Source organism: Hippocampus guttulatus, chromosome 2 (assembly GCF_054856545.1).
Source record: "Hippocampus guttulatus isolate MCC_2025c chromosome 2, RoL_Hgut_1.0, whole genome shotgun sequence".
NCBI lineage: Eukaryota > Metazoa > Chordata > Actinopteri > Syngnathiformes > Syngnathidae > Hippocampus > Hippocampus guttulatus.
In genome coordinates, this window is record NC_141262.1 from 23,982,875 (window position 1) to 24,010,529 (window position 27,655).

The following is a 27,655-nucleotide window of genomic DNA, read 5'->3' on the forward strand; positions in this document are numbered from 1 at the left end:
GTTCATGTAATTGTCATAAAATTTACTTGGGAGATTTATCAGGCTCTAAAAATATGAAGTCTGCAACGAGAACACCATAATTCATCAGCCTCGCTGACGAGATCAGCCGTTGCCTCACCACGTCGACGCTCGTATTTCTTCATGGCCGTGTTTTAATCATTTTTACTGGTGTGTTTTCCAAGTCCTCACCACACTGGAGTAACAAGCTTTTGTCGTGGCAACGATCAGCAACATGCATTTACACTCACATATATGCATATACATGCATTTACGCATACAGTATACACACCACACACACACATTTTTTATATATACTGTATGTACAGGTATATACTGTATATATATATATATATATATATATATATATATATATATATATATACCTGTGTATATATATACACACACACATACATATATACATATATATATACACATACACGTACAGTATATATGAACAAATCTAATAAAACCTCAAAGATAATAATAATTTGATCCCACATCCTCATGTCACGTTTTCTCTTGAAAGAAGCCAGAATGGACAGAGGCAAGGTCACGAATGGCTCGGAAAAAACGCGGACGTCATCCATCGATGTAAAGGAGGACAGCTTACATTGTCCACTGTAGAGACAGCAGTTGCGGTTTTAACATTCCGCTGGTCCTGCCGCCACGCTATCACCGGCGCCCATCTCTTATATGCTGATTCTATCATAATAAAGAAAATTGGCTGGATCCCAGTAGAGAGGAGCCCTAATAGAAAATAATTCTGCCCTTGAAACACTCTAGGGGGTGGGGTGGGGGGGGGGGATTGGCTGTGGTGGAGTGGAGGATGGGGGGTCTTTGATGAGATGATGCTATCTTTATTTAGACTACGGCATCCGGGGCCGCGACCGTGTGTTCATATATTTAATTAAAATAACATCGCCTGCGTAGACAAAAGGCTGCTTATCACATCAAAAGTGTTCACCCTGCCTTTCTTTTTTTCCCCCCTTTCCTCTTAATTCAAAAGATTATCTTTGTTGATTGGCCGCTAACAGGGACTCCGGCGACTCGTCAGACCGCTCGTTGGATATCTGTGGGCTAAAACGTATGACGCTCACCAATGCCATGAAAACCAACACCAATGACAAACTTTCGTCTTGGAAGATCAAGACATAGAAATTTTTAAAAATGTGACTTACTGTATATTGAGAATTTTGATTTCTGAAGCACAATTTTAGCATGTGTTTTACAAAACAAATACCACTTTTTCACCTTTATTTTCACTTGTCAAAAAAACAAATAATTTTTCAATATATTACAGACACACACACAAACACACACACACTACAGTATGGTTCTCTTTGCTGATTTTATTTGAATTAAATTTTTTTTCTGTTCAATGAATTCAACTGTTGTAAATTTGACTTTTAGTCTCCATCCAAAAACACTTCCAATTTGCCGAAAATGACAACTTTATTCTTGAGAAATTCCCACGGGACTTTTTTTTTTTTTTACATGAATTATTATGTTTTTCCTCCAGCAAAAGCACTATCAAACAAGCCTGGGCCTTTCACTTGAAATACAGTCAGTGAAGAAAACCAACATTGATTAAGATGGCATTTTTTTTCTCGAAAACCCCCGCAATCATATTTTAAAAAAATGCCAAAAATAAAATGAATTGAGTTTTGCTCTACCCCCCCCCCCCCCACAACATATTGAAAAAATGGACTAAGGATGAGTCACCCAATTCTTCACCCAGCATTCCATTGTGTCCATTGTATTCCGTGACCTTGTGCGAAAACTTCACCGCTCTACCTCCAATCAATGCTGTCCTGCACCAAATAAAAAAAATAAAAGAATACGTATTTAATGTCTTCCCCCCCCCCCCCCTCCAGGTTGTCCCAAGTCACAAAGGGCAAGATGACATTGATTCACCTTACATTTGGAATTCTACCAGACATTCTCGGCTATCGATTTCCCGCCATCATTTGGTGGGGGTGGGGGGCCCCCCCGCCACCGACAGTATGACATGTGTCATTTCATTTTTGCTCCAGTGTGGCCCCATTACGAGCAGGTGTTGCTGGAGATAAACGCTCCAATGGGAACGAGGTAGCGGCTGCTGAATCCTCCTTTTTTTCCTCTGCTTAATTTTTTATTTTCAGGGAAATGAAATGGAACTGAGCATTATCTTATTTTCATTTTTGGAAAAAAACACATTGTTTCACATTGAATTATTGAAGTTCAACCCCAGCAATGATGTCGTGAGCATGATAATAGGTTTGAGATGTACCTTAAATCACAAGAATAGAAATGATTTGAAAATATATTGTTTTGTTGCAGCACCCCCCCCCCCCCCCCAAAAATCACGATATTTTGTTTGCATGTTTTGAATAAATGCTGGGAAAAAAGTTCTTTATAAAAGAAAATAGCACAGCATTGTATTAAAAAAAGTTTAATTAATCTGCATGCTGTAGTATTGCAGTGTTGCATATGCCTTTAAAGGGCGTGCCCTCGTGAGTGACATCAATAGCTGGAAAAAGGTTGGGCCAAGTGTGTGGGAATTGTGGCAGCATTTGTAAGTTGGATAATTTGATTGCATCAGCGACTGAAGCTCTACTGGCACATACTGTATGTGATGTGAAGTTTCAAAACAAAGAGAAGAACAATCCTGTTCTATGGTGATCGTAATCCCAGGGGCAAATTTTATTTTTAAATTATTTCATCAAAAAAATTTACAATAAATCCATGAAATGTATTACGTTTAATTCATATATTTTATCACAAAATGGCATTTTATTGCATTTGTTATTACTTGATGAATATTGTTGATTCTTTAAACATTAGGGGGGAAAAACTGTTTGGATGTTATATTTTTTCATTTTATGTTCCCATTAACTCTAATAAAATAAATAAAACCTTTTTCGGCACGTCACAAACTCACCCAGGAAGTAACGTTGACCATTCTCCATATTTGGGCGTGAGTCTGTCCTGGAAAACCCCTCCAGGCGTGGGCGCTGTGGCTAAACAATGGTGGTAAAGAAAAACAAGAAGAAAGCGCACTGTCAGCAGTTCTATCTGGCTATAGCTATCAGCTAATGCTATGCCAACGTTTGAATGCCAAACTGTGATTTTACACAATGAATCTCAAACTACTACTCAACTTGATATAGTTTGGGAGATTATATAACGACTTCATATCAACATTACTATCAGAACTCACATAATTTATCGATTTCTCCGTGCGTTCCTCAGATAGCCTTGAAGCTAACAGGCAGACCGGCCCCAAAAAACAAAACATCTTTGTCAACAAATTTTTTTAAAGTTTAAAGTGCAAAACAGCTGGCACAATATGAGCGTGGATCAGTGCAAAGGTACAACTCTTTGAAAGTTTTAATACAGTACTGCATCCAGTTTGAAAGAAAAAAAAAAGTATCACTTCCGCAACAGGTGTTAGCAGTGTTGCTAATGAAGCATGGATACGTCCCACGTAGCTTTCGGCAAGCTGTCACTAAAGCCGACAGAAGTGGATTTTGAAAACATTCTAAGCTCGTATTGTAAGACCGACTTGAAACAAACCACAGGTCCAAAAAAGGTACCTTTAATCCATTACTTTCTTCAAAAAGTAAAGTAAAAATTGGAGGCAGAGTAATATTTCATTTATGTTGGTTACATTTAAAACAGGAGACTGTAACATATTAGACATTTAGTCAAATAATGTCTTTCATCCGAATAAATATGTTTGTGACTTCTTCTATGAGACCATTATTGCATTTTGTAAATTAACAATGAGCAATCATCATCGAAAAAATACCACAGGCGATATTTCTCTCCATGGTATTGTTGAGACCTAAAAAAAATGGTGTACTTACCTCAAGGTAAGCGTCCGTCCACTTTATTTCTAATCAAATAAACAAGGGAAAAAAAGCATCTTTTGATATCACTCCAAAAGCTTTTTTTAATAAGTACAACAGCCACCATTGTACAAGAAGTGCCTTAGTACTCATCAGTGCTTCCATTCTCTACTCTTTTCTGAGGGACACTTTCATAACAACCACTGGGACAGAACTCTTGCTATCTACACTGAAAAGCAGGGAAGAAACCAAAACTAGACCTGTCAACAAAGAGATTTCACAAATAACGTGATGTTATTCTTTTTTTTTTCTTCTTTGTTTTATGAGAACAGGGGAACAAAAATTGCTCACAGGTACAGACACGGGGTTGATCGTCCGAAAGAAAAGCTTAGCTAGTTAACTGTACATTTACATAGAATCATTTTTCCTCCCTTTTATGATTATAATAAGTAACAAAAAGAAAAGAGCAGTGATGCTTTCACGTTATTTGCTTGCTTTTACTTCTTCAGCAAACAAAATGTGCCAAATAAATTCTTGGAAAAAAAAAATGTCAAGGTGTATCATAAAATAGTCTCTTGTCTATAGTTTGGATTTGTTTGGGTCCGACTACATCCTCTAAATTTTCACCCAGATGATCCGAGGCGGGGGCGGGCGGTAAAATGTCTTCGGCTGGCCCTCAGTTTTTCCACCACGAAACCTCATTGTCTCAGAGACACGGCAATAAAAAGAAAGTGCCGGCGACTGATGGAGAAAAAAAACAAAAAACAAGGATGTGACCTGGCGGCGGTCCGTCTATAGGCTGGTCACCAAGTGCGAGGGCTCCTGGAGGGGCTCCTCCGGGGACAAGCCATCCTTATTGGGGGGCACGATGAAGCCGTCGCTGCTTCCGCGTCCCAGCTGGTAGTAGGAGTGCAGCTGGTGGAGGTGGTTCCCGGAGCCCAGGTTGGGCATGCTCTTGTAGTACACGTCATCCGAGCTAGCCCCGGGACTCTTGGCCTCGCCCCCGTCCTTGGGGTCCGCCGGCAGCCCCGGGAGCATGGGCAAGCTGGTGTAGAGCGAGTCTCTCTGGCGCTGAGCGGGCGGCGGCGGCGAACCCTCGTCCTCCTCGGCGTTCTCGTCATTGAGCAGGGGGAAGAAGCTCTCGCTGTTCTCCTGCGGGATCCGCCGACGGGACGATGAGGTCGGGGCGGCCGAGTAGGGGCGATGGGGCAGCGGGAGGGGCGGCGGCTGGTGCGGGTGCTCGCGCGAGCGGTCCGGCGGGGGGAGTGCCCTCTGGGGCAAGAGCGGCACGTTGGACTCCAAGCCCAGGCCTTCGACGGGGTGGCCGCCGAAGGTGCCGTGCTCCGGGTTGATGCCCATCGCCGCTCGCAAGCCGTACGCGTAGCCGCTCTCCTTGGAGCCGTTGCTGACGTTGTTGACCAACTTGTTGACCAGGTTGCGGTTGTGCTCTGCCGAATTGTTCAGGTAGGACGGGATGTAATTGGAGGCCAACTCTTTGAGGATCTTCTTCTCCAGGGTGGTCTCCTTGTGGTTGTAGCCCCGCTCAATGATCTGGACGCAGTCGCTCATGTAGTCGGCGCTGGCGATGCTGTAGCTGTGGTTACCATTCAGTGGTAGTGTATCCATGACACTTGTATCCCGGGCATTGTTCAGGATTCCCTCTGGAATGACAGAGGGGGGAGGGGGGAGCAAAGCGGCCATATTAAAGGCTGATGGGACGTAATTGGCGCGCAAATAACACCCATCAAATTCCGCGGTGCTTTTAGCCTGAAATCTGTCCTGAGCGAAAAAGCTCTTTGAACGCATTTGGGTAGAGTGCACTTTTGCAAACAAGAAGCGACAAAAAAAAAACATAGTATGTCTATTAAAAGCCTATATGGAGACCCAGTTACATACAGTGGAACCTTGAACATTGGACTGAAGAGTTGCCTCAAAACTGAAATATTGAGCTTTTTATTCGAGAAAAAAAAAATACTTTCCATTGGAGAGCAACATGTAAAAATTGGAGAAGATTCTTTTCATTGGAGAAAAAAAACGGTGGTCTTTGCTTTTCATTGGGGAAAAACATGCAAAAAAATTGGAGACATGCTTTTTATGAAAACACCCAGTTGACAGATACTGTAGATGCTTTTTTGGAGGAAAAAAAAAGTTTGTGGAGATAAATGCTTTTTAATGGAGACAGATCCAAAAAGAAACACCACATGCTTTGTTGGTTAGTGGGAGAAAAACGTGAGGAGAGTGTCAAAAAAACATTTTCATTGGAAGAATGTGCGGAAAAAAAGACTTGGAAAAAAATTGTTTTTGCTACAGTACAAGCTTCTCAATGTAGAAAAAGTTGGCAAAAATTGACATGCTATTCACTTGTAAAAACATTTTAGGTTGGAAAAAGACTTCACTTGCTTTCTATGGGATTTTCTTTTTTCTCGAAATGCTAGCCACAGAAATTCCACTGTATTTCGTGTCATTACGTTTGAATGGATGAGAACACAGACAAACACACAAAAGCTCAAGCACAACACAGCAGCACAAACCACAAACTCAATAACTAAAAGTCAATCTGGACCCGCCATATTGTCCCGTACGAGCATCTTAGCAGCATTGTTGACATAATACAAAGTGCATGAACAAAGGCGACTGTTCAATATCCAGGCAAAAAAAAAAAAGAAATACAAGTCAGTTCATATTGATGTCTTATTTTTCGTGTTGAATTGGCAACCGCTATCGTGCCATTAAATGTGCCGATGCGTGTTGTGCAATTATTTTGAAAAGGGCCTTTGTTGCCTGACTTGGTAAGCGCGGTGTGAAAAGGAAGTAAAAAGCCAGTCAATTACATTTGATAAGCAATGTTTAGTTTGACTCCCATACTTGTCTCTCTGTAGGGCTCTTAAAGGGACAGCATGAAGGGAAGAAGAGCACACAATCAGCAAAACAGTCACAGCATCAATCGATACACAAACACAAAAAACAACAAATAAACGAAAAGAAAAATATGTTATGCTAACGCTAACACAACTTTCGGCAACAAAAGCAATGCATCGCAACGGCAATGAAACTATCCTGTTCATGCACGGAGACATAAACAATTGGAGATACATGCTTTTGATTGGACACCGATGCTAAGCTAGCGCTAACACAACACAAGAGGTGTCCTGGCTGGTCTGCCGCCATTTTAGACTGCAGAAAGTGTGTTGCAGTAGTAATGACTAATTTAATTTAAAATAATTTTGTCATCAACAATTAGACGATGATGCTATGCTAGCGCTAACACAAGATCGTTCTTATGCTGCATGCTAACAATGGCCATTGGAATACAGTGTGGTTGTCTCCAGCCGTGCATTTCATGTTAAAGGCAGAATGAAATCAGGCAAACATTCTTAAATTTTCTTTTTTTTGCGGGGGTGTGAGAGGTAGGGGGGTGGAGGCACTGCTCCAGCTGGAACAGTGAAGAGAAGTGAGCACACCTTGCGCGTTGTACATGCCCAGCGGGTTGTTATAGACTGCTGACTCCCCGAGCAATGTATTATACGGATTGTTAGTGCCATGAGGACGTAGGAGTGCATTAGGTATAAGATGGTTAGCCATAGCCCCTGCAGCAGCCAGAGAAGACAGAATAGGACAGGAAAGGGAGAATGGGAAGGGGGGGGGGCAGGAACAGGTACAGGTGGGTGGATAAATTGAGACAGAGCGAGAGAAAGGGAAAGAAAACACATATCAGTTGGGCAGATGTAGCAGAGAGCCATTAACATCCAAATGATCACATGATCATTAATGTGACAGAGAGATGGTGGATTCGGGGGAAGGTGGAGGGGAGTGGTGGGGTGTGAGAACCGGACTGACAAAAGCTAATGCGACTGATGAAACCCAAGCACTAATGTTGGCCATTAGTGCATCCGTGCAGCGAAAAAGAGTGACGGCGAGGTTCGGTCATGTCCTAATGTAACGTTTTTAGATACGTCAGGGGACAAAATTAAACAAAAAAAAAAAGGAGAAAGAGAAAGACAGGAATGAAACCGCAAAGCACGTTGCGATCATCATTATGAACGTAAGTCCATAGATGTCGTTCCTAACCTTCAGAGTCATTCATTTGGAGATACATACTTTCGGAGGAAAACACGCCAAATCTGAAGACACATGCTTTTCATTTGGTGAAAAATGCAGAAAATTGGGCGAAACATACAGTTATAACTGCCTAGATGTCACAAGATGGTGACAAAGCCATGACTTTTGTCGAAATGGAGCTCCTCAAATGACTTCAACATTGTCGCTTAGTATCAAGATGGCGCCAGCAAAATACTTTGATTCAATTTGCGAGTCCCGAGTTGTGAATATGCAACACTGTGAATGCTTTTGATTGGAAGACAACTTGAAGAAATTTTCATTGGAGAAAATATGGAAAATGTGACGATGTGTTTTTGATTCGGGGAAAAACTGGGGAATTTGAAGATATCTGCATTTCAGTGGGGAAAATACAGGCTTTTTATTTCGAAAAAACAATTTCTTGGGATCAAAAATACAAAATTGTGAGGTGCCCGACTTCAATCAGGGAAAATGTTGAGACAGATGCAAAATTAAAACTTGTTCATTCCAATAGCACTTGGGGGGGGGGGGGGGGACCCAAAACAAAACGAAACTTAAAAAACTCACAATATCAGTCGGCAACCGATTTATTTTTGTTGAATTTGATTTCAGGGATTTCAGTCAGCCAGCATTGAAGGCAGAATCGTATTGATTGAAAATGTTCCTTAATGAATAATTGTAGGCTTTACTGGCATTCACAGTATTTATTAGGCTTCTTGGAAATTTAGATTTTTTTTTTCTTAAAAGCAGTCACCACTTGACACCCCCCCAAATTACGGTCGCGTTGAACAAACAGCACCCCTTGCCCCCCCCCCCCCCCCTTACATCCCAAACCCCCTTCTTGTGACACATACCGCATTTACCCTGTGTCATAAATTGGGCAATTGCGAACGAGGCGACACGTTTGATACTCGGCGGGGGCGCCGCCACCGCCTTCCAGGGACTCGTCGGAAATTCTGTGAATAATTCAGACGAGGCTTTTATCTTTATGGAGGAGTCATGTTGACTGGGTAAAAGCTGTTGATGGTCGCAAGAGCTGAGTGGCTAATTATTGAGATCTTGACACGTTCCTCTTCGCGTTGTCGCCATCATCCATCACTGCCGCGAATTGAATGCGCCAACCATCAAGTTGGGGCTAGGAGGCTGGAGGGAGGGTGGGGGGGGATTTATAAGACGGACGCCAAACCTGATGTCAAGATTTTTTAAACCAAGGGGTTGCAAACTTTTTGGGTCCCGGCATTAAATGTTCTAAATGCCAGAGGAATTAAAAAGTTGCCCATCGTTTAAGAAACATGAGAATGAAGTCATATTTGATGTCTTTTGTTGGAATAAAAAGTTGTGATCGTCACAAAGGAAGAAAGTCATATTTTGTATAGTTTGTCATGTATCTTTTAAATTAATTGCACATCACTTTGGTCAAGTCTGTTGTTAATTTGGTTGGATTGGGATTGCAAAAAGACAAATTTATTTTTGCAATTTGATGCTATTTATTCGGGAAATGGTGCTTTTACAGTAAAGAAAAACCTATAAAAATAAAGGTAGGACTATAATCTCCAAAGTTATGCTTTTTATTCGGCATACTTTATCATTATAATGCCAATGATCAAGTTTTTAATTTTCAGCAGATTATTATGTTTGTTTTTTTGGCGCACTGGTCCACACAACTCGTTAAGTAAGCACTTAGCTTAGATCTATTAAAAATTATTTAGCAAAGTTCCTAAACTACGGCTCGTGGACGCCAAGTTGCAGAAAAGTTGCCTTAAATGCATTACAATTTTTTTTTTTAATAAACATGTTGGATTAACCTGGCACTTTAAGAGGGGCGGGGCTGCCACTGACAGGTGACCGTTCGCGCGACGTATAAAAAACAGGATCACATTATGTTACGTTTGTGAATACACTCGCTTCGTCGTCGGCATGGCCCAATGGTAAGCTACGCGTGTGCTTTTCTTTACCAGATACTGTATGTAAAGTTAGCTTCAGATTCGATCATGATCGGTTGTTTTGTTTGTCTGCTTTGCGTTGTGTCCGTTGTGCTTTATGTTTGCAATCACAGTTAGTTACCGTTCGCAATCGGCAATTTAGACAGCGTGGGCCAAAGTGTGTCTAGAACAGTGGTGTCTTTATTCAACTCATTTTGCATAGTTGTCATGTTTGTCCAGCTGCAATTTGATGTTTGAACAAAGTACATTGCGTTGCAGCTGGGCTTAATCATGCCGGCGCTCCACTTCCGGGTTGGACCTTTTGGGATTTGTAGTTCTTTTATTCGAGTCGACTTGGTATGTTTGTGATGTATGGTTTCTTACGTTTAAAATAAGGAAAATAGGAGCTTATTTAATAATGCATGACGTGCATGACCCACGCTGTGAAAATAAAACAGATCTTGTTTCTCATCTGAACTGTTGGATACTTAAATAATGGAGCAAAAACCAGCACACTGTCAAAGCACCCCACAAAAATGCTTAGCAGTGGATAAAGACTGACAAAAAAAAACAAGCTAAATTAAAATATATATTTTTTAATGCAGAATTCGGAAATGCAGTATGTGCATTTCAATGTGAACAAGCAACAAAATTGCCAAATTTTTATATGCATGCAGGTCATCGGCTGAAAACTAACAAAAGTATGCAAAATTTTCATTAGATAATATCAAACCAAAAAAAGTGCTGCGTTTGCATTCATGCTTTTATTGGGTTAAAAACACGGTTTTAAACTAAAATTTGGAGAAAGGTGCATTGCCTTGGATGCATACAAAACAAAATTGCAAAATTTGGGGAAATCTTTTCATTTCCTAAAAACAAACTCAAAACTCAGAATATTTGAAGACGCTTGGTTTACATTCGGAGACGACTCACAGAAATTTGCAGATACATACTTTTTTTGTGGGAGGAAAAGATGGTGAATGTCATTGGGGAAAATCCATAACCTGGAAGACAAGAAATGGAGCAAATACCTCTGTTGAGTGACGCCGAGCTGTTGATGTCGCCGGTCATGAAAGACGACTCCGACTGTTTTCTGACCGTATCGTTCCACATCCGACGGATGCGACTCTGCGGGGACAACAGTCAACACGGTTAAAAGAGTCGTTCTGTGTCGTACGCCGAGCCTCCCATCAAAGACGGGAGCGACTGCACCCAGTCAATGATAAAGTCATCAGTCAGGCTTTCCCAATTCGTGTCTGTGGGTGCGGCGACTCAATCTGAGACGGCGCGATCCGAGTTAATTGCACCCGAGTCCCGTGGGCCGTTGCGCAAGCTCAGGGTCTCTGACAACTCTGGATCCAGTGTCGCGGGGGCTTGGGATTAGGCAAGTGTCGGTGTTAGTGAGCTGGCAGGCAAATTGCAGAGTTAAAATCCTCTGGGTGTGCCTGCACCCCAAGGAGAATGAACTTTGAGAGATCTTTATAGTCGAGGAAATCAGCGGTGGGAGAGGGATGCCCTGGCGTTGCTGGAAAATGGATTTAGCTGGGCCCGACATTAACGGTGGCCCGCTACATGAATCTGTTGGGCCATCCAACGTTTCGCTGGTGCCAGCAGAAAAAAAAGTATAAATCAATGAGATGAAACAACACATTCTTGCTTTTTTAATATCTAATATTCTATATTTTGAGTATTGTCGTCTTTGGTCTTTTTTCCACTCATTTCGCACATTTGATCGCCCTCGTTTGTTTAGCGGATGTGCATTATGCATTTTGGCCAATGACTATACACGCGTCACTATTTTATCCACAGGTAAGTCTACATAAATAATTATAAATTTTGTTTAGTATTGTTTTATTGTTTTTTGAATCTATTTGTAGGGTAGTGGAGAGTGTGGATATTTTTTAAGTGGCTGCCTAGATCAGGCATTGACTCGATACTGCATTTTGTCAACTGAGATGGCACACTTCACTATTTCAAATACAGGTAGGCTTACAAAAGAATTATGAATTTTGTTAAGTATTGTTTTAAATCCGGGCCATTGCCGGTTCTGGCAGGTTCACTCAAACCAAAAAGGCTTCATGTTGACTCTGCTTAGCATCCTTCCACTCTGCACCCAAAATAATTGCAGTGAATAAAAACCCTAAGGAAGTATGCTGTTATTTTGCATCAAAATCATGTTCCCAATAATATTTTTGCTCATTTTGAGACACAATGTAATCATTAATGCCATCAATTAGTCCCATCACTAACAGGTAGACATTAACAATGTGTGAGTAATATTTTTAAGGGATATTTTTAAAGGGATTTTAAACGCCAACTGTGTTTTCCTGCGATTGTAACATGGCAACAAGACAACCGCAATACGATTTGCGTCTTATTTTAAAGGGTGAGCTTGGCGTCTTCTCCAGTGTTTCCGTACCAGTCATATGAAAACGCTGACGCCCTGTCAAAGCGGCATGTATAATTAAAGGCCCTGATCGGCATGCCGAATCCAATTGCGGGTTTGCAACCATGTGCTCGACGCTAAGGCCGATTCATAATTGAACGCCGGCTGCGAGTATCTTGCTTTTGGAAAATGGACATGGTGTTCAATTACGGCGTCGCGCGCAATTCATCCGATGCTTTGACTGCGACGTGGGACGAATGCGGGAACAATCGAGATGACAAGGAAAAAAACCGCACCAAATTCCATCTCTGATGCGCTTCCTGAGAATGCCCCCCCCCATCTCCCTATATTTAAAAAGTTAATTATTACGATTATTGATCGCATCTTTCACTTGAACAGGATGAATTATTGGAAAGTATCAGCACCAATTTTCACTGGCGGGTAATTAGTCTTCTTTTAATAAACAGACGACAGCCATGAAGAAAAAAAGCAAGAAAACTAATTAACAATGAGGAAAAATAGACTTGGAAGAAATCTATTGGCATTATTTGTCAATTAATTAAAAGTGAGTTGAAGATGAGATTCAATCAGTGGGGAAATGCACAAAATTGGACTGTCAGGCTGAATCACAAGTGTTGTCTAAACAAGTACGCCAACACTTGCTAATTGGGGGTAGCAAAAAAACTACAAAATTAGCAAAAGGCAACAGTACTATTTATTGGAAAATGTGTTGTACGACAACAGAGGGGGCACACTTAAAATATTCAATCACCCAGCTGGTGTATTCTTCATTTGTGTTCATGTGCGTGAGGTGAGTTCTGCCTCACCAAGACATACTTGAATACTTGTATGAAGATAAAAAATTGCCTCATCTGCCCAGATTTCCAGGGAGTCCCAAACATCTTACGAAAGCTAATTAACAAAGTCTTGTTGATAAAATAGTTGTTTTTAATTCACACACATAATTATCAGTCGTCATTGTTTTTGACTGTCTTCCTCCCCAATGGACTAGTCCATCGTTTTGATTCAAGAATACGAAACAAACTACTTGGTGAGGTTGTGACAAAAATTAAGTGGCAGCTCCACTCAGTCTTCTAAAAAAAAAATTGGCGTTTAATGAAAGCCAAACATGGAAGATGTCTAAACTGAAAGCATTTCTCAGAACCGGACAACAAATCGAAAGGCAATACGAAGCGTTTATTTTTGTGTGGTGGGTGCCAAGTCTTGGAAATCATTTCAAATACATGAAACTATTCTGGTCAACGAAAGTGGATAACCTGTGAGCCAGCAGAGTAGCGTCCAGGACCACGAGAAGCATTTCCCTTGGAACCAATGGAGCTTTCCATGCTTTTGCCACTGCAGCAGTGCGTACGGAGGCACTTGCCAAACTCTTTTCGCACCTCAAAACAAAACAGGAAAGAAAAATGTAACTGGGGGTGGCGACCATTTATGCGCCACTGAGCCCGTTTGGGCATTGAACCAACATACCTTCTTCTGCAGCACGCAGTGGAAGATGAAGATGAACATGCCCTGCAGCGAGTTGAAGATGGTGAAGAGGTAGGCCATGACCACAGTGCTCTCGTTGACATACATCAGGCCAAAGGCCCAGGTGAGGCCCAGCAGGCACAGCAAGGCGATGGCTCCGATCACCCACGATCTTCAAACACAACCCATTTCCTTAAGTTAATCTGGGCCGCTTTCATCGGGCCAAAAAATGTACACGACTCACAAAAAGCTACTGGGTGAAATTTCACGATTAACCTACGATGAACTATAAGTTTTTACAGATGAACTTCATGTGGCTGCGATTAGCTTTGGGAGAATTGGTTCCGTACTTTTTTCTACCCAGCACCGCAAATATCTCCACTGCATTTTCAATAAAAATACAAAAACATTTGCTACCCCCACACACACACAAACAAAAAAAAAAATAGGGCTGTTGGGCTGAATTTGACATTTAGCATTGTTAACTTATAATTAACTGTTAACTTGTATCATTGTCAAATCTCATCGCGCTATATAAGTGTTGCTCTGCTGTGCTAGGTTGTAATTTTCCCGTATGTTTAACCCCTCCCAAGAAGACAAAAATGGGATAAGAGGGGCCGCACCGCACTGCTTGGGGAGACGCTCCATCACAGATCTGTAAATGACGTTTCTCCATCAATTGTAGCTGAAATAAATCTCATCGTTGCGCAAAGACTTTTGTTGTCTTGGTTTCCCTGGACTAGACAAGGACTTTCAAGGTAAATTAGTGACCTATCACCTTTCCAGGTGAACTGGTTGAATTAGAATTGGTATTTTAACAGTTCTCTTTATCACACTGTTGACGTTTTGACATCACACGACCGAGACAACACCTAACAGCTGGCTTAAAATTGAAAGAGGCAATTGGCCGCGGAGCTCCATGTAAAATAATGTAGGTTCATCCTGAAATTTCATCCCAAAGCTCAAGATCTTCAACTTTTTTTCTGAGTTGTTTTGCTTTCATTGTAGTTAATTTTGCACTCTTGGATTTCTGGGCCCTGGAAAAAGGTACACTCACATTTGGGTCTGAAAAATATCACTAAAATAAAGACAGTGGGAGATGCGGCACACAAACAAATGAGACGACGATGGATGGAATTGAGCTTGAGCTTTTTGAGTCTGGGCTACGTTTTTGAAACACAGACTAGACGTTCATTAAAGTGCGACTTTATATCTTGGATAATGGAGGTCCGTATAAATGGCAGCAAAGAAAACAAATCTATTTACTTTCACTGCATGAGATTTACAGCATGTTCCATATTTCACTCAATTTAATTGGCTAAAGTGTCTTGTAATGTTGGGGCAAACCGAGACACGGTATTTCTTGTCTGGGTTTTTTTTTTTTTGGAAGCTTGTTAGATTCATCAGCAAGTGGCTCATATCACAGTTGTAATCTCTCAAGGGCATTTGCCAGGTTACTATTGTGACATCGTGTATATAACATTTGAAAAGTTGTATATATTACAAGAATAATGTTCAAATTCGACATGGAAAAAAAAAAGCTACAATTGTTTTCATAACAAATTGAAAAGTTACAAGCATAGCATTGTGGACATCTCGCTACAGGCAAGACTCAAATCAGAATTTTGGAATGTCAGAATTTGACCATTACTTGCCCAGGCTACAATTTTCTGTCACTAAACGTGTCATTTTGAACAACAATTTTAGTGTGCCTAGTCACAAAATGAAACCAAAAAAAAAAGCATACCTTGGTAAATATCACAATAAAAAATGTTGGAGGGGATTATTGCAAATAAAAACAAAACAACACATCTTTTTGCTTGTGGCATGTGTCACACAGAAATCACATAATTGATTGGACAGGGGAGGGATTTGGGTTGCTGGTTTTCCCGTATGTGTGTGACGGCAAAGAAATGAAGCCGTTGAGCGGGAGAGGGTGAGACATTTTTTTTCCAAAATTTCTCTTACTTGATCTTGGGTTCGAAATCCTGATAGCTGGGCAAAACAAATGTTAGAGCATTATGAGAACTACATCACCGAGACGTGAGGTGGGGCAAACGGGGGGGGGGGGGGGGGGGGCGGCATCGGTGATCAAAACACATTCACAATCTGACATCACTGGCTGCATTTCCGCCGTTTCTGGCGAAAAGACTTATTGGTGATTTACAGGCGCCTGCCACCATTATCTCTGCTCACAGGAGCATCCAGCCGCCGTCGTAAACATTGGCAGACCTTCACGTTTAAAGGACTAATAAATGGGTCAGGTGCGCGCTGAAAATTTGTGATTTATGAATTCAACATCATTTTCCCAGGGCTGTCTTAATGACCTGGCGGCAGAGGGTACTTCATCAAGGCGAGCGCGATCCGGAGAGTGGGCAAAAACCAGAGCGTTGTCCTCTAACTACAGGTCATCAGGAAGACTGACTGCTGAACAAAACTTGGGAGAATCACTAAAGAACAAGCGAATTGTGAGGCCGACAGTTATGGTCCAAACAAAAGCATCATTATTTCCCCCACTTTTGAAAAATATCCGACACTTCTTCATGTGTATTTACGTCCGGGTGACAGCCCGCGGGATATAAAAATTGGGGGCATTGGGCTTTCAAATGAAATTTTAGGACTGACTTAAAATGCACGAGAAGGTTTCCAGGTGAACTTAATTTTGACTTTGTGGAACTTTTGAATGCATACATCAGGGGTGTCAAACTCATTTTTGTCGCAGGCCACAATATAGTTACAGTTTCCCTTGGAGAGCCGTTATGAATTTTGGGAAATCTTGAAAATGTTTGCTCCCCTCCTCATAGTGCACAACAAGTTGATGAATAACTAGTTTTAAAATCTGAAGTCAAGAATAATGACTGTTATTGTGGCTTACATATGACAATTTGAAATTTAGGTTCAGATTTTAGCAAGCATCATGGAAGTTGACATGCATAATTGGCCTTAGCGGACCACATAAAATGATGTGGCGGGCCAGATCTGGCCCCCGGACCTTGACTTTGACACCAGTGGCATACATGATGAGTTTTGCTGTTCAGCTCCTTGCAAGAGAACCAAAAGTTGTGCAAAAAGAACTGAAACATTCAACAGTTGTACACGGTGGCCAAGAAATTTAGGGAAGGTCAAATTAAGTTCACCGTTCTAAAACGTTGGTAAAAGCCCCAAATCGCAAACTTTTATGACTGAACGCTTCTATATTTTGTTTGATATACCTTACCATGTGATCAGATTACACGGTGCATGAATGGGTTAAAGGACATGCATGGCCATATTAGCAACAACTCTCAGAGTAATGCAGTCTGAAGAAGTCCACCCGCAATAAAACCCAGCAACGTTTTATTGCACTCATCACCAAACCGAAGCTATAAAAATTGGCAATTTTGTGCCACCAAATTGCTCTCAATATCCTGCAAATTCCCTCGAATGAGCAGAGTCGTCAATCATTGCAACACCGCGTGACTCATTTTCTTGGACGAGACAAAGATAAATGGTTCATCAGCCTGGAGTCGATCAAGAATTATAATTCCAAAATAATATACGAAGTAATAAAATGTGCAGCGACAATGAACTTCACTGCATTACAAAGGTGCTTCAATTTATTTGTAGAAGCTGGACAAAATATTGCTCTGTGGGAAAAAAATATCGGAAAAGTTTTCACCCAACCCAGTGTGTAACCCAAAACCTGATAACCAAAATATTCAAAACACCTCTCCGTGTAATGCAGGGCAGTTCTTGACCCATCCAAATTACACCTCAAGTCCTGTTGTCTCAATTTTCCCTCACAATAACTTTTTCAGATCAATATATTTTGCTGAAACAAGACAATGGGGACAAAAATATTGTCAGACAATAAAGTCAAAAATAAAATAAAATCTCAAATTCTCCTCAAAAATAACTTCTTTTTCAAGAGAAGCAGGAATAAAAATGACAAGATATCGTTGTTGTGGGTCAAGTCTGAATTAACCCTCAAGCTGTTATCGACAGTTTGCATGCTAATCCGGCGCAATGTGTGGATGAATGTCGGCTTTTCAGTTCGTCGTCTTCCTATTACGTTCACAATATCATTCTCCTCCGCATCTACAGTAATTGCTAGCTAGCAGGCATCTAGAATATTTTCGTCATACCGCAACTAGAACAATTTACTGCCTCTGTGTCGAACAATCATGGTAAATGTAGTCCGACTAGCTTAATGCTGTGGTCGCCTGGTCGATTCAACGCGAGCTGAGCTTTTCTGGTAGCATATTTCCAATGTTATCATGTGCCTCCGGACCGGTACGAGGGAAACAACAGTCATCTGCCAATCGCTACGGGGACCGAACAAAAACGGTTGGATCATGGTGATGGCATAAACCAAAGTCATAACCTGACCACTGTTCACCAGATTGATTAGCGAAAAAAAATAAAAAATTCCCCCATCCGTCGGAGGATCCCCTCCTCCGCTCAAAGCTTCACCCGTGTAGTTGCACAGCGAACAAAAGCAAGGGAGCCACGTGGCGCGATACGATGTTTTCAACCGGTTAGAGCATAGTAGCGCTCAAGCTAGTGATAAAAAAAAACAAACAGACGGTACAATTCTAATTAGAAACTCTTGAATATACAATGCTGCACAAAACTAATGGGCTTTTTAACCCTGTGCGTCTGATTTTTTCTTTTCTTTTTTAAAAAATAGACCCGTTCATTGATGTTGCCTGATAATACGGTGAGCTTAATGGCCCAAAAAGTGGGAAGAGAAATGTAAATGTAAACCTTTATAGCCACAATAATAAGCTCATTGTAATATGTGTAAAACAATTTAAAAAACACTTCAATTGGGAGGGGGAGTTTAGAGCCAAAACATCAAATACGTTGTACTGTTACAGGCCCGGGAAGGATTGGGAGGGTAAAAACACATCTCAAAAACACAACAGCCATTTTAATCGAAACTAAGAAAATACTGCGTCTTACCAGTGCAACTCTACAATAACGCATCCGTCGTAATAACGGTGGCTAAAATGACGAAAGACAAACAAATTCAAGATGAAAATGACAAAAGAATAAGAGAAAGAAAATGAAGTAAAGCAGCATGATGACATTGTGACAAAAAAAAGTACTTGCATCAAATCATATAAAAAGATAAACACAAGCCCAAAGTCCCGACAATAAATAAGCTGCCATTCATGTTTACACACAAAGCAGAACAACCTTGACTTGGCCATGATGAAATACAAGTACAGATTGGCACCACAGTTGCTGTCATTTCTCTGAGTAATGGGCTTTGCCTTAAAAAAAAAAAAAAAAAAAAAAGTCAGATGAATGAGGCCCGCCAATTTTGTCGTGGTCAGGCGGAACGTCGCTGACTGTTTTGAAGTCACGTTAAGAGTCCGGCTTAAGGCGCATTAGGGGAGCTCGGTGTCATAAATCATAACGGCGAGAACATGACACAATGAACGCAGGGGAACGGAGGAAGGGCTCGGGGATGAACGCGCCAAAGTGGAAGTACAGCGACTGGCCGACGTCATTCCGAATCTGGAGCCGTTTGATTTTAGCACAATTAGCGGCAAATATTAGACAGAAGTAGGACAAAAGAAAAAAGAAAAGAAAAATTAGACACATCAGCCACTAAAAATGAATATAAACAAATCATTTTTACAAGATACAAGGAGGGGGGTTTGTATATTTTTGTTTGGGTTTTTTATAAGTTGATATTTAGACAATAATATCTAAATGGGTATATTCATATTTAGATGCATATTTAAGGAGTAAAGGCTTTTTGTATGGTCGAGAGGTGGCCATGAGCGCACACTTTGATGTAGATGGCTGGTGTTCCGCCATTTGATCAATGACAGTGGAGCAAATTGGGATTTTTTTTTTTTCAAATGATGAAAAGCAGACAATTCAGGTTGATTTATTAACCATAAGCATGTAAAAGGAAGCTCCCGTGGTGCCATTTCAAAATGCTATTTCTTGCTAATGGGATAAAAATAGGGAGGCATATACAGTAAGCGCGATCCAAATGCTCTTACTTGATGTTGTCCAGGCAACCGGAATCGGGCTTGAGGATGGCTGTGTGATGGAACATCTTGTAGAGCGCAATGGCCAGGAAGATCACGTTGAGCTGCGGGAAAGAAGACCGGGGACGTATCTATTCATTTCAAATCAGACCACTTTGGAGAGCAAAGCTCGCCTGCCTGCCCCCCACTTTGCCAAACAGAGCGCAAAATACTAGGAAACCTACGTGATGGTACTAACTCCCCCCCTCAACCCCCTCGAAGTAACGCGGTCAAGGGTGACAGATGCGTACTTGTAAGAGCGAGCCCTTCCACCTGACTTATTCATACGCCTCTCATCTTAGTCACACCAGAAAAAGCAGCAGTGAGACGCACCTTACGGACACCAACTTTATCGCTTGCCGGAAATTGAGAGATGCACGCAAATGCCCACGCTCATCCCCCCTTAACTGCCTTAAAAATAAAATGGTCAACTTTTTATACTGCTATTATTATACTGCGATACTGTTTTCCACCCACTACTTCGGCCTGAAATATTCACATCAAATATGAATTATCCTCTATTGAATTAAATTTTAATGCAGCGTGTGGACTTCTAAGGGAAAGGATGTACGAAATTGGACACACTTATTTCAGGGGGTGAGGCACCATGGTGGAAAATGTAAAAGGTATGATGTGCTGTTGCATGCTTTGAAAGGGGGGGGGGGGTGTGTTCGGTAAGGTAGAAGGAGTTAAATTAGCAAAATAAACCTTGAAAGCATGTCATTGAAATTTAAATACAGTGGCGCCTCAGTTTTGGTATGTCGTTAGTTTTTTAAAAAGTTTTAAATATTTTTATCAAGGACTTGTTTCTTTAATTGTTGTCCTTGTTTTCGCATCTCCTCAAAAGTCAGACTTTCAAAATAAAAGCAAAAGAGTTTGAACACACTTTTGTGGCCCGAAAAAGACAATAATAATAATACTGGTCAACATTACATTTTAATCAGAGATGGGTTTATGCGTCGCTAAACATATTTTTTGAGGCAGATATATATATATATATATATATATATATATAATTTTTGTAGAACATCAGGTTCTGTCTGTCTTGTCTTTCTTGAGTTGAAGTTTGAACTGTTAAAGCTTGCGCAATGCGGATTTCATCATGCGTTGTAATCTATAGCTGACGTTTCAGGAAAAAAAACATTCCAAATTTTGTTTCACTTTTACAAAGATTTTCTGCAATGGACTGATAACAGAATCCGATGATCCAATGTGATTATTCATGGGAGTAAAACAAAAATTCAATCTGTGTGTCATTCTTTCCATTATTCCTGATTTATTTTTCAGAAAAAGAGAAATTAAAGAAAACAGGACAAAATAATTTTCCACATGTTACTTTTAGATTGCAAATTGAAAAAGCCACAGAGATACGATTCAATGTGACATCTAGCTTTACAATTTTAATTTTTTTTGGGGGGGGGGGCAGAGGTGGCAAAGTGGAACATTATTCATTCAAAAAAGCCATAATGGCTCGAACCCCCGCCCCCAACAAACAAACAAAAAAAACCCTCATACCGACACCATCCTGGCTGAGCTAATTCAAATTTCTGAGCCCTTTTCAGGAGCACCGCAAGCTGTTCTAATTGGATTTGTGCTCCAGCACACCAACATTGATATTATCCTTGGTACATTGACGAGATAAAGGAATGCGTCACGAAGCAACCGCGGAGATGTTTTTTTTTTTTGTTGTTGTTGTTGTTGCGTGATTCCGCCCAAAACTGGAGCGTGACGAGCGTGCGTCGTGCATGTCAGGATTTAGCTAGTGAGTCACAGCCGGGCAGGAAGATTGCTGCTGTAGATCATCCAAGTGGGATGAAGCCAGGATGTTTTCCGACATGTCTGTTAATCCGCATGGCCATGACTAATCTTGGAATCAAGGCTTGTCTATTATCACTCCGACCAATGAATAACCTTTGCAAGAAAGTACATCATGGTGAATCAATTTGCTTTAAGGGTCCGAAAAAAACCCCGGAAAAAAATGAGCCCTTTGACCAGTTGCCGCCAGATTCAGATTCGGTGTCTATCACGACAGGACACATGAAAAAGATCCACGTCGAACAGGAAGTCATCCGTTTTGGTTTGTAGCAGCCATTTTCTTTTCACTTCAACTCAGGAACCAGATATACTAGATCAATGATTCTCAAATGATGTCAATTTCCTTAATGGATGTGAAAATGATAATTATTGACTCAAATGAATGTAACAATGTAATTTTTAAATCTATCGATGCAAGCGACACCTTGACGTGCAAGTACCGTATTTTCCACACTAAGAGGCGCACTGCATTATGAGGCACACCTTCAATGAATGGCCTATTTTGTCTTTTTTTTTTAATATATTGGACGCATTATAAGACGGAATCTACAATGCATCCACTAGATGGAGCTACGCTAAAGGAAATGCCAACAGAACACGACACCACACTACACCCTGATTTATACAGCGACGATCAGATGTCAGTCAAACTTATTTTAATAAAGCAGCAACACAGTTCACTTCACCGACAGCAAGTTATAACAGTGACTCGTTAACGTTGAACTCTCTTGCCGCTGCTCTATTTCCGTGTTCAACTGCGTAACCGATCACCTTAAGTTTGAACTCTGCGTTGTAAGCATGTCTCTAGCAAGGAGCCATTTTGGGGTTGACATATTACCGTAATGACCATACACAAGGCGCATCGGATTTTAAGGCGCGCTGTGAGCTTTGAAGAAAATGGAAGGCTTTTAGGTGCGCCTTTTAGTGCGGAAAACCATCCCCGGTAACCATCTCATGCACCAATAATGATAACCTGTAACATGATAAACAGTCCACTGCAGTAACCGCTGTCCCTGAAAGCGTTAAATGCTCTCCCACTCCATGGAAGAAGCTACAATTGACCTGAGGTTTCTCCTGGTGCTGTTCGCACGACTTAATAAGCAACGGCTTCGGCTTTGCACCTGACTAAACAGGCCCGCATTACACATCGTTGTCACCGATCGATCAATGGATTCAAAGCGAGGATCCGATCCCGGCAGTCTTCACCAGGTCAAAGAAGCAGTCATCCAATGCTAAGAAGTCGCCCAGTCACCTCCGATTCCAGCTCAATGCATTGCCGTGACCGGTTGGCATGAGCCGCACTGCCGTTTTAAAGCGAGGCAATCAATGAGTGATCTTCAGAACACAGAAAAAAAAAAGAGCCATCGTATTGTTATCTTGGCACAATGGGCCTTCTCCGTGTGGGCCCACGAGGCGAGGAAAGAAAGAAGGCAGCAGTCGTGGGGGAGGATCAATCATAATCACAGTGTGGATTACTGTAACACCGCGAGTTCACTCTCCCTCCCTGCCTTCTGCCTACGACTGGTCGGCCGGGTGACAAACTGCAATATATTCTCCGCGCCACTCATTCGTTTTCCTTGACAGTTGCGTGCACGCCGGTGGGGTCCGCGCTCAACAGGGCAGAGAGCGGAAAGAAAAAAAAAAAAGAGGGGCGGGGGGGGTTGTATGGGCCGTTTATGCGGCGACCCGCAGGCTAAGTAGGGTTAATGAACACAAGGTTGGGGGTGGGACACACTTACCATAATTATCAAGGTTGCCGGTCCGATGAAACTCCAAATGAAGTAGGTGTCAAGGCGAAGCCAGCAACTGCAATGACAAGCATGGACAAGATTGTTAGCAATGCGATATGGCACGGCTTCTCAAACCACGGGGTCAATGAGCCAAAGCTTGGGCAAAATTTTTCGCAATAAATGAGATCGTAATATTTTTTAAAATCAACTTTTATGGGGACCAAGAAAATAATGATATATAGTATATGAACATTTGAAACGAAGAGAGGCTCATTTCAGTTTGTATTTAGGAACCATGCAATGTAGGTTCCTAAATACATATATGTTGAGCTGACTAGCATAACTCAATAAAAAACGGTCTTCTTCGTATGATATCAAAATGGTAAAATGACGAATCTTGTACAATACCTCTTAAAATGTAACTCAACAAAAAAAAAGTTCATTCTTGATTAATTCGTGTTAGGGTATCTTTGGAAAAATATGTCCAACAACTTTAAGAACCCCGAGCGTATAGTTTGCCTCTCGAGTAGGCACTAAGGTTTATTGAATTGGCCGACAAAGCGAAAAAATGGCCGACGGACCAACATAAACGCTGATGAAGACCAGAGCTCAACCCGATTCACTTTCAATTTGCCGGGTTAAGGTAGCAAATTACCGTCACAGATGATAATTTATGGACGATTCAATTAGTCCCAAATTGAATCCCGACTGTATCACTCCAAAGGAATTGGTTCGACCTCGACCCGGACCCGTGCGCACGCCCGTTAAGCCCCGATGACAAAGCGTCTTACAAGCTCCGACTACTCTGAGTAGGCGCCACAATTACGACAATAATGAAACTGCAAGGCACCCCCCCCCCCCCCCACCTCATGGCACAGAACAAGAAGAAAAAACAGGAAGAAGCACACGAATAAGAAGCACTGAGCTGACGGATGGACCAAGATAAAATGTGACTCGTGGCTTGTGGTTGAATTATTAATTGCCTCATCTCCGCTGCTTGGCGTAAGATAGACATCTCTGTTTTTGGTAAGTCTAAAATGACCTTCTTGCTACATCCCGGGGAACGGTCAACATCCTCGGTCAAAGGACCTGTCTAGAAACTAGCCCTCAGGTTTATAGATGTCGTCACTGATGGTAAGGATCAATTCCCACTCAGTGACCATGATTGGGAATGCGAGTAGGGAATGTTGGGGGGTGGGGGGTGGCCTTCTTTCCTCCGCGTGTTTGTTAATTTCGGATGATGAGTATGTTGGTTATCCAAATACAGGCTGGAGACAATGAACAGTAACTTCAAAGGTTTTATTTTTCTTTCCTGCAGTTTACGAATCGATTCGGGCTCCTGAGAGTTTCAGATTTCGTCACGAAGCCCAGAAAAATACAGTCATGAGAATTTTGAGAGACAATATGATAAAAAGAGGCGGGGAGTTACGCCTCCATGCAAATCCCGGAAACAAAGAAAGGTCGATGCAATCCGATCTTGGCATGTTGGGAAAGTCCAGACCTCTCCCGTTGTGCGTATGTCTTGAGATAAGAGTCCCTCCCCGGGGAACTTGACAGCCTTCAGGGACTCTCCCAAAGTGGGGGTCAAGGGGCACTTAAGGTGATTGTAATCACAGTAAACAGGAAATACCTTCAACAGCATTCTACATTCTTTGTTTCAAGTGTTTGAACAGAACCAACAACAGAGTGGGGCTAAAAAAAATCACAGTCAGGAATAGATTCCTTAAACAGGAACCAGTCCAAGATCAGCAACTTCTAAGCATTTTGCCAGAAACAAATGATCTTAAAATGATTTCAATCAAACAACACAAGAATTCGGTTCAATGGTGAATCATGACTGTGTCAAGTTGGACGAGGTCATGGCTGGCAAAACGTCGACGGGAATCATCAGCATTATGTCATGCACAACTGATCGTTCAACTTCCTGCAATGGTTTCTCTAAATCTCAAAGATGTTTCGTCCCAGAATGCTACCAGGACGTTTACACTGTCAAACCCAAGCAAAACATGAATTTATTTTCACTGTCATACGATAGATGAGGATAGCCTAAGGCAAGTGGCTTAAGGCGCCCTGCGATTGGCTGGCAACTGGTTCAGTGTGTCCCCCGCCTACTGCCCGAAGACAGCTGGGATAGGCACCAGCAACCCCCTCCCCCGCGGCACTTGTGAAGATAAAGCGGATCAGAAGATGGATGGATGGAAGTGCTTTAAGGCAAATTAACCCGGACAGGAAGTTGGCAACGCTTCTATCTTTGGTCAAGGAACTTGTCTGGAAATCAAACTGAGGCATGCTGGTAGTTGCCGTAACTGACAGTGAAGATCACTGTGACTGACTAGTCCGCAGTCCGATGCAATTCAAAATCGGACGGAGAGAAACCCCGTTCAGGCACCATAAACACCTCAAATGCAAGACTCCGACTGAACTGTGAGTCAAGGAAATAGACCCTCGACTCTTGCTTTGGCTCGGTTCCCACGCAGGTGGCGGGACTGATTTCCACCGCCGACCGATTTGAGAGTCATGCAAACAACGTGTTTACGCATTTTGTCTCCTAAAGGCGCGGCGGCGGCGCTGTGAAACGAGAGCGACTACTTTATCAGAAGTGACAGGGCTTGATGCCTCTCCTTGGGACGAGGGCCCAGAGTAAAACACACATGGACGGCGTAACGAAGAGGCAAAGGCGCAAACAAAGACGTGCTGGCAGCTCTTCAAAGCGCGCCGCCACGTGCACCTCCGTTATATATCTCGCGGAAGGTTGTGTTGTTCATTTTTTTCCCCTCCTTCCTCAGATCACAGACAGATTTAACGACTTGGTGGGTGGCAGGAGCTTCAGGCATGTCATCTTCTTCAGCCTCCACTGGTTTGTCTTTGGCTTTTGGAGAGCATCAAGTTTCTCTCCTAAGTTTCTAAGCCCCTGCGCTACGTCTTCCAACGCGCGTCCCTTGAGGAAACGGGCGGGGGGGGGACAACGTGGGCCTGCTTCCGCCCGGCGGCTTTTTACTTCTAAGCACCAATCTGAATGGAGAACACAAAGCCTATTCTTTATTGAAGGTAACAAGTCATTGAAAACCTCCCCTCATCCTTCAACAGCCCGGTGTAATTGTTCCACCGGTGGCGGGCGTTAATTATTCACGTGAGTGTGGCAAGCAATCGCCGCCATCCATCACCACCAACTGAGGCTCTGCCCGTCTCGAAACGTACCAGCTTGTGTGTGCCATTAGCAGGTCGTTAACTGCATGCCACTTGTCACGGGAACTCTGGTATGTTGGTATGTATAAGTAATAACAGGAGGAGTCTATTTGAGGGAGGTTTTTTTTTTTGTGCTACATAGATGATGTACCTGGGAAATAATGTTCCAATGTGTGTTCCCACCTTTATACTGAAATTCCGCTCATAAATGCTGTGCTCCATTTAGTGAACTGGTGTGTCATCCACTCACAAAATATTATAAATGCCTTAGAACTGTAGTCCCTCTAGTTACGAAATGAATTGGTACTGGAAGAAATTTCTTAACGAGAAAATTTTAGAAGTCAAGACGCATTTTCTATGTAAATGCCCTAATCTGTTCCAAGCCCCCCCAAAATTCAGACAAATGTTTCCTAAAGCCTAAAAATGCAACAAAATCTGTATCAAATACACTGTACACTTATATTATTGCACAATAAAGGAGAATTGTGCATATTGTAAAAAACAAAGAAGAGAGTATAGAATACAAATAATGGTCATTTAACTTTTAACTGTGTCCTCATCGTTTTTCACAATCTTTCGAAAATGTCCAAGGCAAACATCAGCATAGTGAGCGATCGCCCGACTGGCGAACACTTGTTCTGGTATAAATATGTTGCGTTCAGAAAAACTCAGAGCTGTGAATCGCAGCCCATGTTGTATTTTTACCTTTCGTATTTTGAAATGTCTTTTGTAACAAGAGGCAATATTTTCCTGTTGAGGCGTTTCGTGACTTGAAAATTTCATATGAAGAAACGTTCGTAAGTAGAGGTCCCACTGTACATTATTTCCTCAAATAATGGACGCCTTGTTCCATTTATTTAACACAAACGAATACACCCTCAAATGGATGACTCCCTTGTCCATTGTAATGAGGACGAATGTTACCCAAATTAATCAGTTTCATCTTCAACATCAGAAAATAAACACCTCCCTTGATATATCACTTAAAAATTAGAACAAACATACTACAGTTCCTCAAATAATAGTCACCATATCCCAATTAGGCTCCAGGTGTGTTATCCATTTAAAAGAAATAAATGCCTCTCTCAAATAGACACCTCCCTTATTACAGTCAATAGGAGGAGGCATTTATTTGTCTTAAGTGGATGATATACCGACTAAATGGGGCAGAGCGTATACAAGAAAAAATAGGGTA

At 41.8% G+C, this 27,655-nt stretch overlaps 1 protein-coding gene across 6 annotated transcripts in view; it reads right to left on the bottom strand.

The window, feature by feature from the left end:
• Positions 1 to 3,561: 3,561 nt before the first annotated feature.
• The window catches only part of LOC147209132 (adhesion G protein-coupled receptor L3), a 132,067-nt gene continuing 107,973 nt past the window's right edge, over positions 3,562 to 27,655 (bottom strand). Inside the window, exons 19-28 of one of the 6 annotated variants that reach the window (XM_086104769.1) lie at positions 23,284 to 23,350; positions 19,703 to 19,794; positions 18,645 to 18,686; positions 15,669 to 15,695; positions 13,704 to 13,872; positions 13,493 to 13,615; positions 10,861 to 10,957; positions 7,292 to 7,417; positions 6,696 to 6,713; positions 3,562 to 5,491 (exon numbers count right to left, since the gene is read on the bottom strand). In XM_086104769.1, the coding sequence (XP_085960895.1) occupies positions 4,623 to 5,491; positions 6,696 to 6,713; positions 7,292 to 7,417; positions 10,861 to 10,957; positions 13,493 to 13,615; positions 13,704 to 13,872; positions 15,669 to 15,695; positions 18,645 to 18,686; positions 19,703 to 19,794; positions 23,284 to 23,350 (1,630 nt within the window). In that variant the 3' untranslated portion in view covers positions 3,562 to 4,622. The remainder of the gene's footprint in view (positions 5,492 to 6,695; positions 6,714 to 7,291; positions 7,418 to 10,860; positions 10,958 to 13,492; positions 13,616 to 13,703; positions 13,873 to 15,668; positions 15,696 to 18,644; positions 18,687 to 19,702; positions 19,795 to 23,283; positions 23,351 to 27,655) is intronic. The other 5 variants (XM_086104767.1, XM_086104764.1, XM_086104765.1 and 2 more) reach the window with 5 other exon arrangements.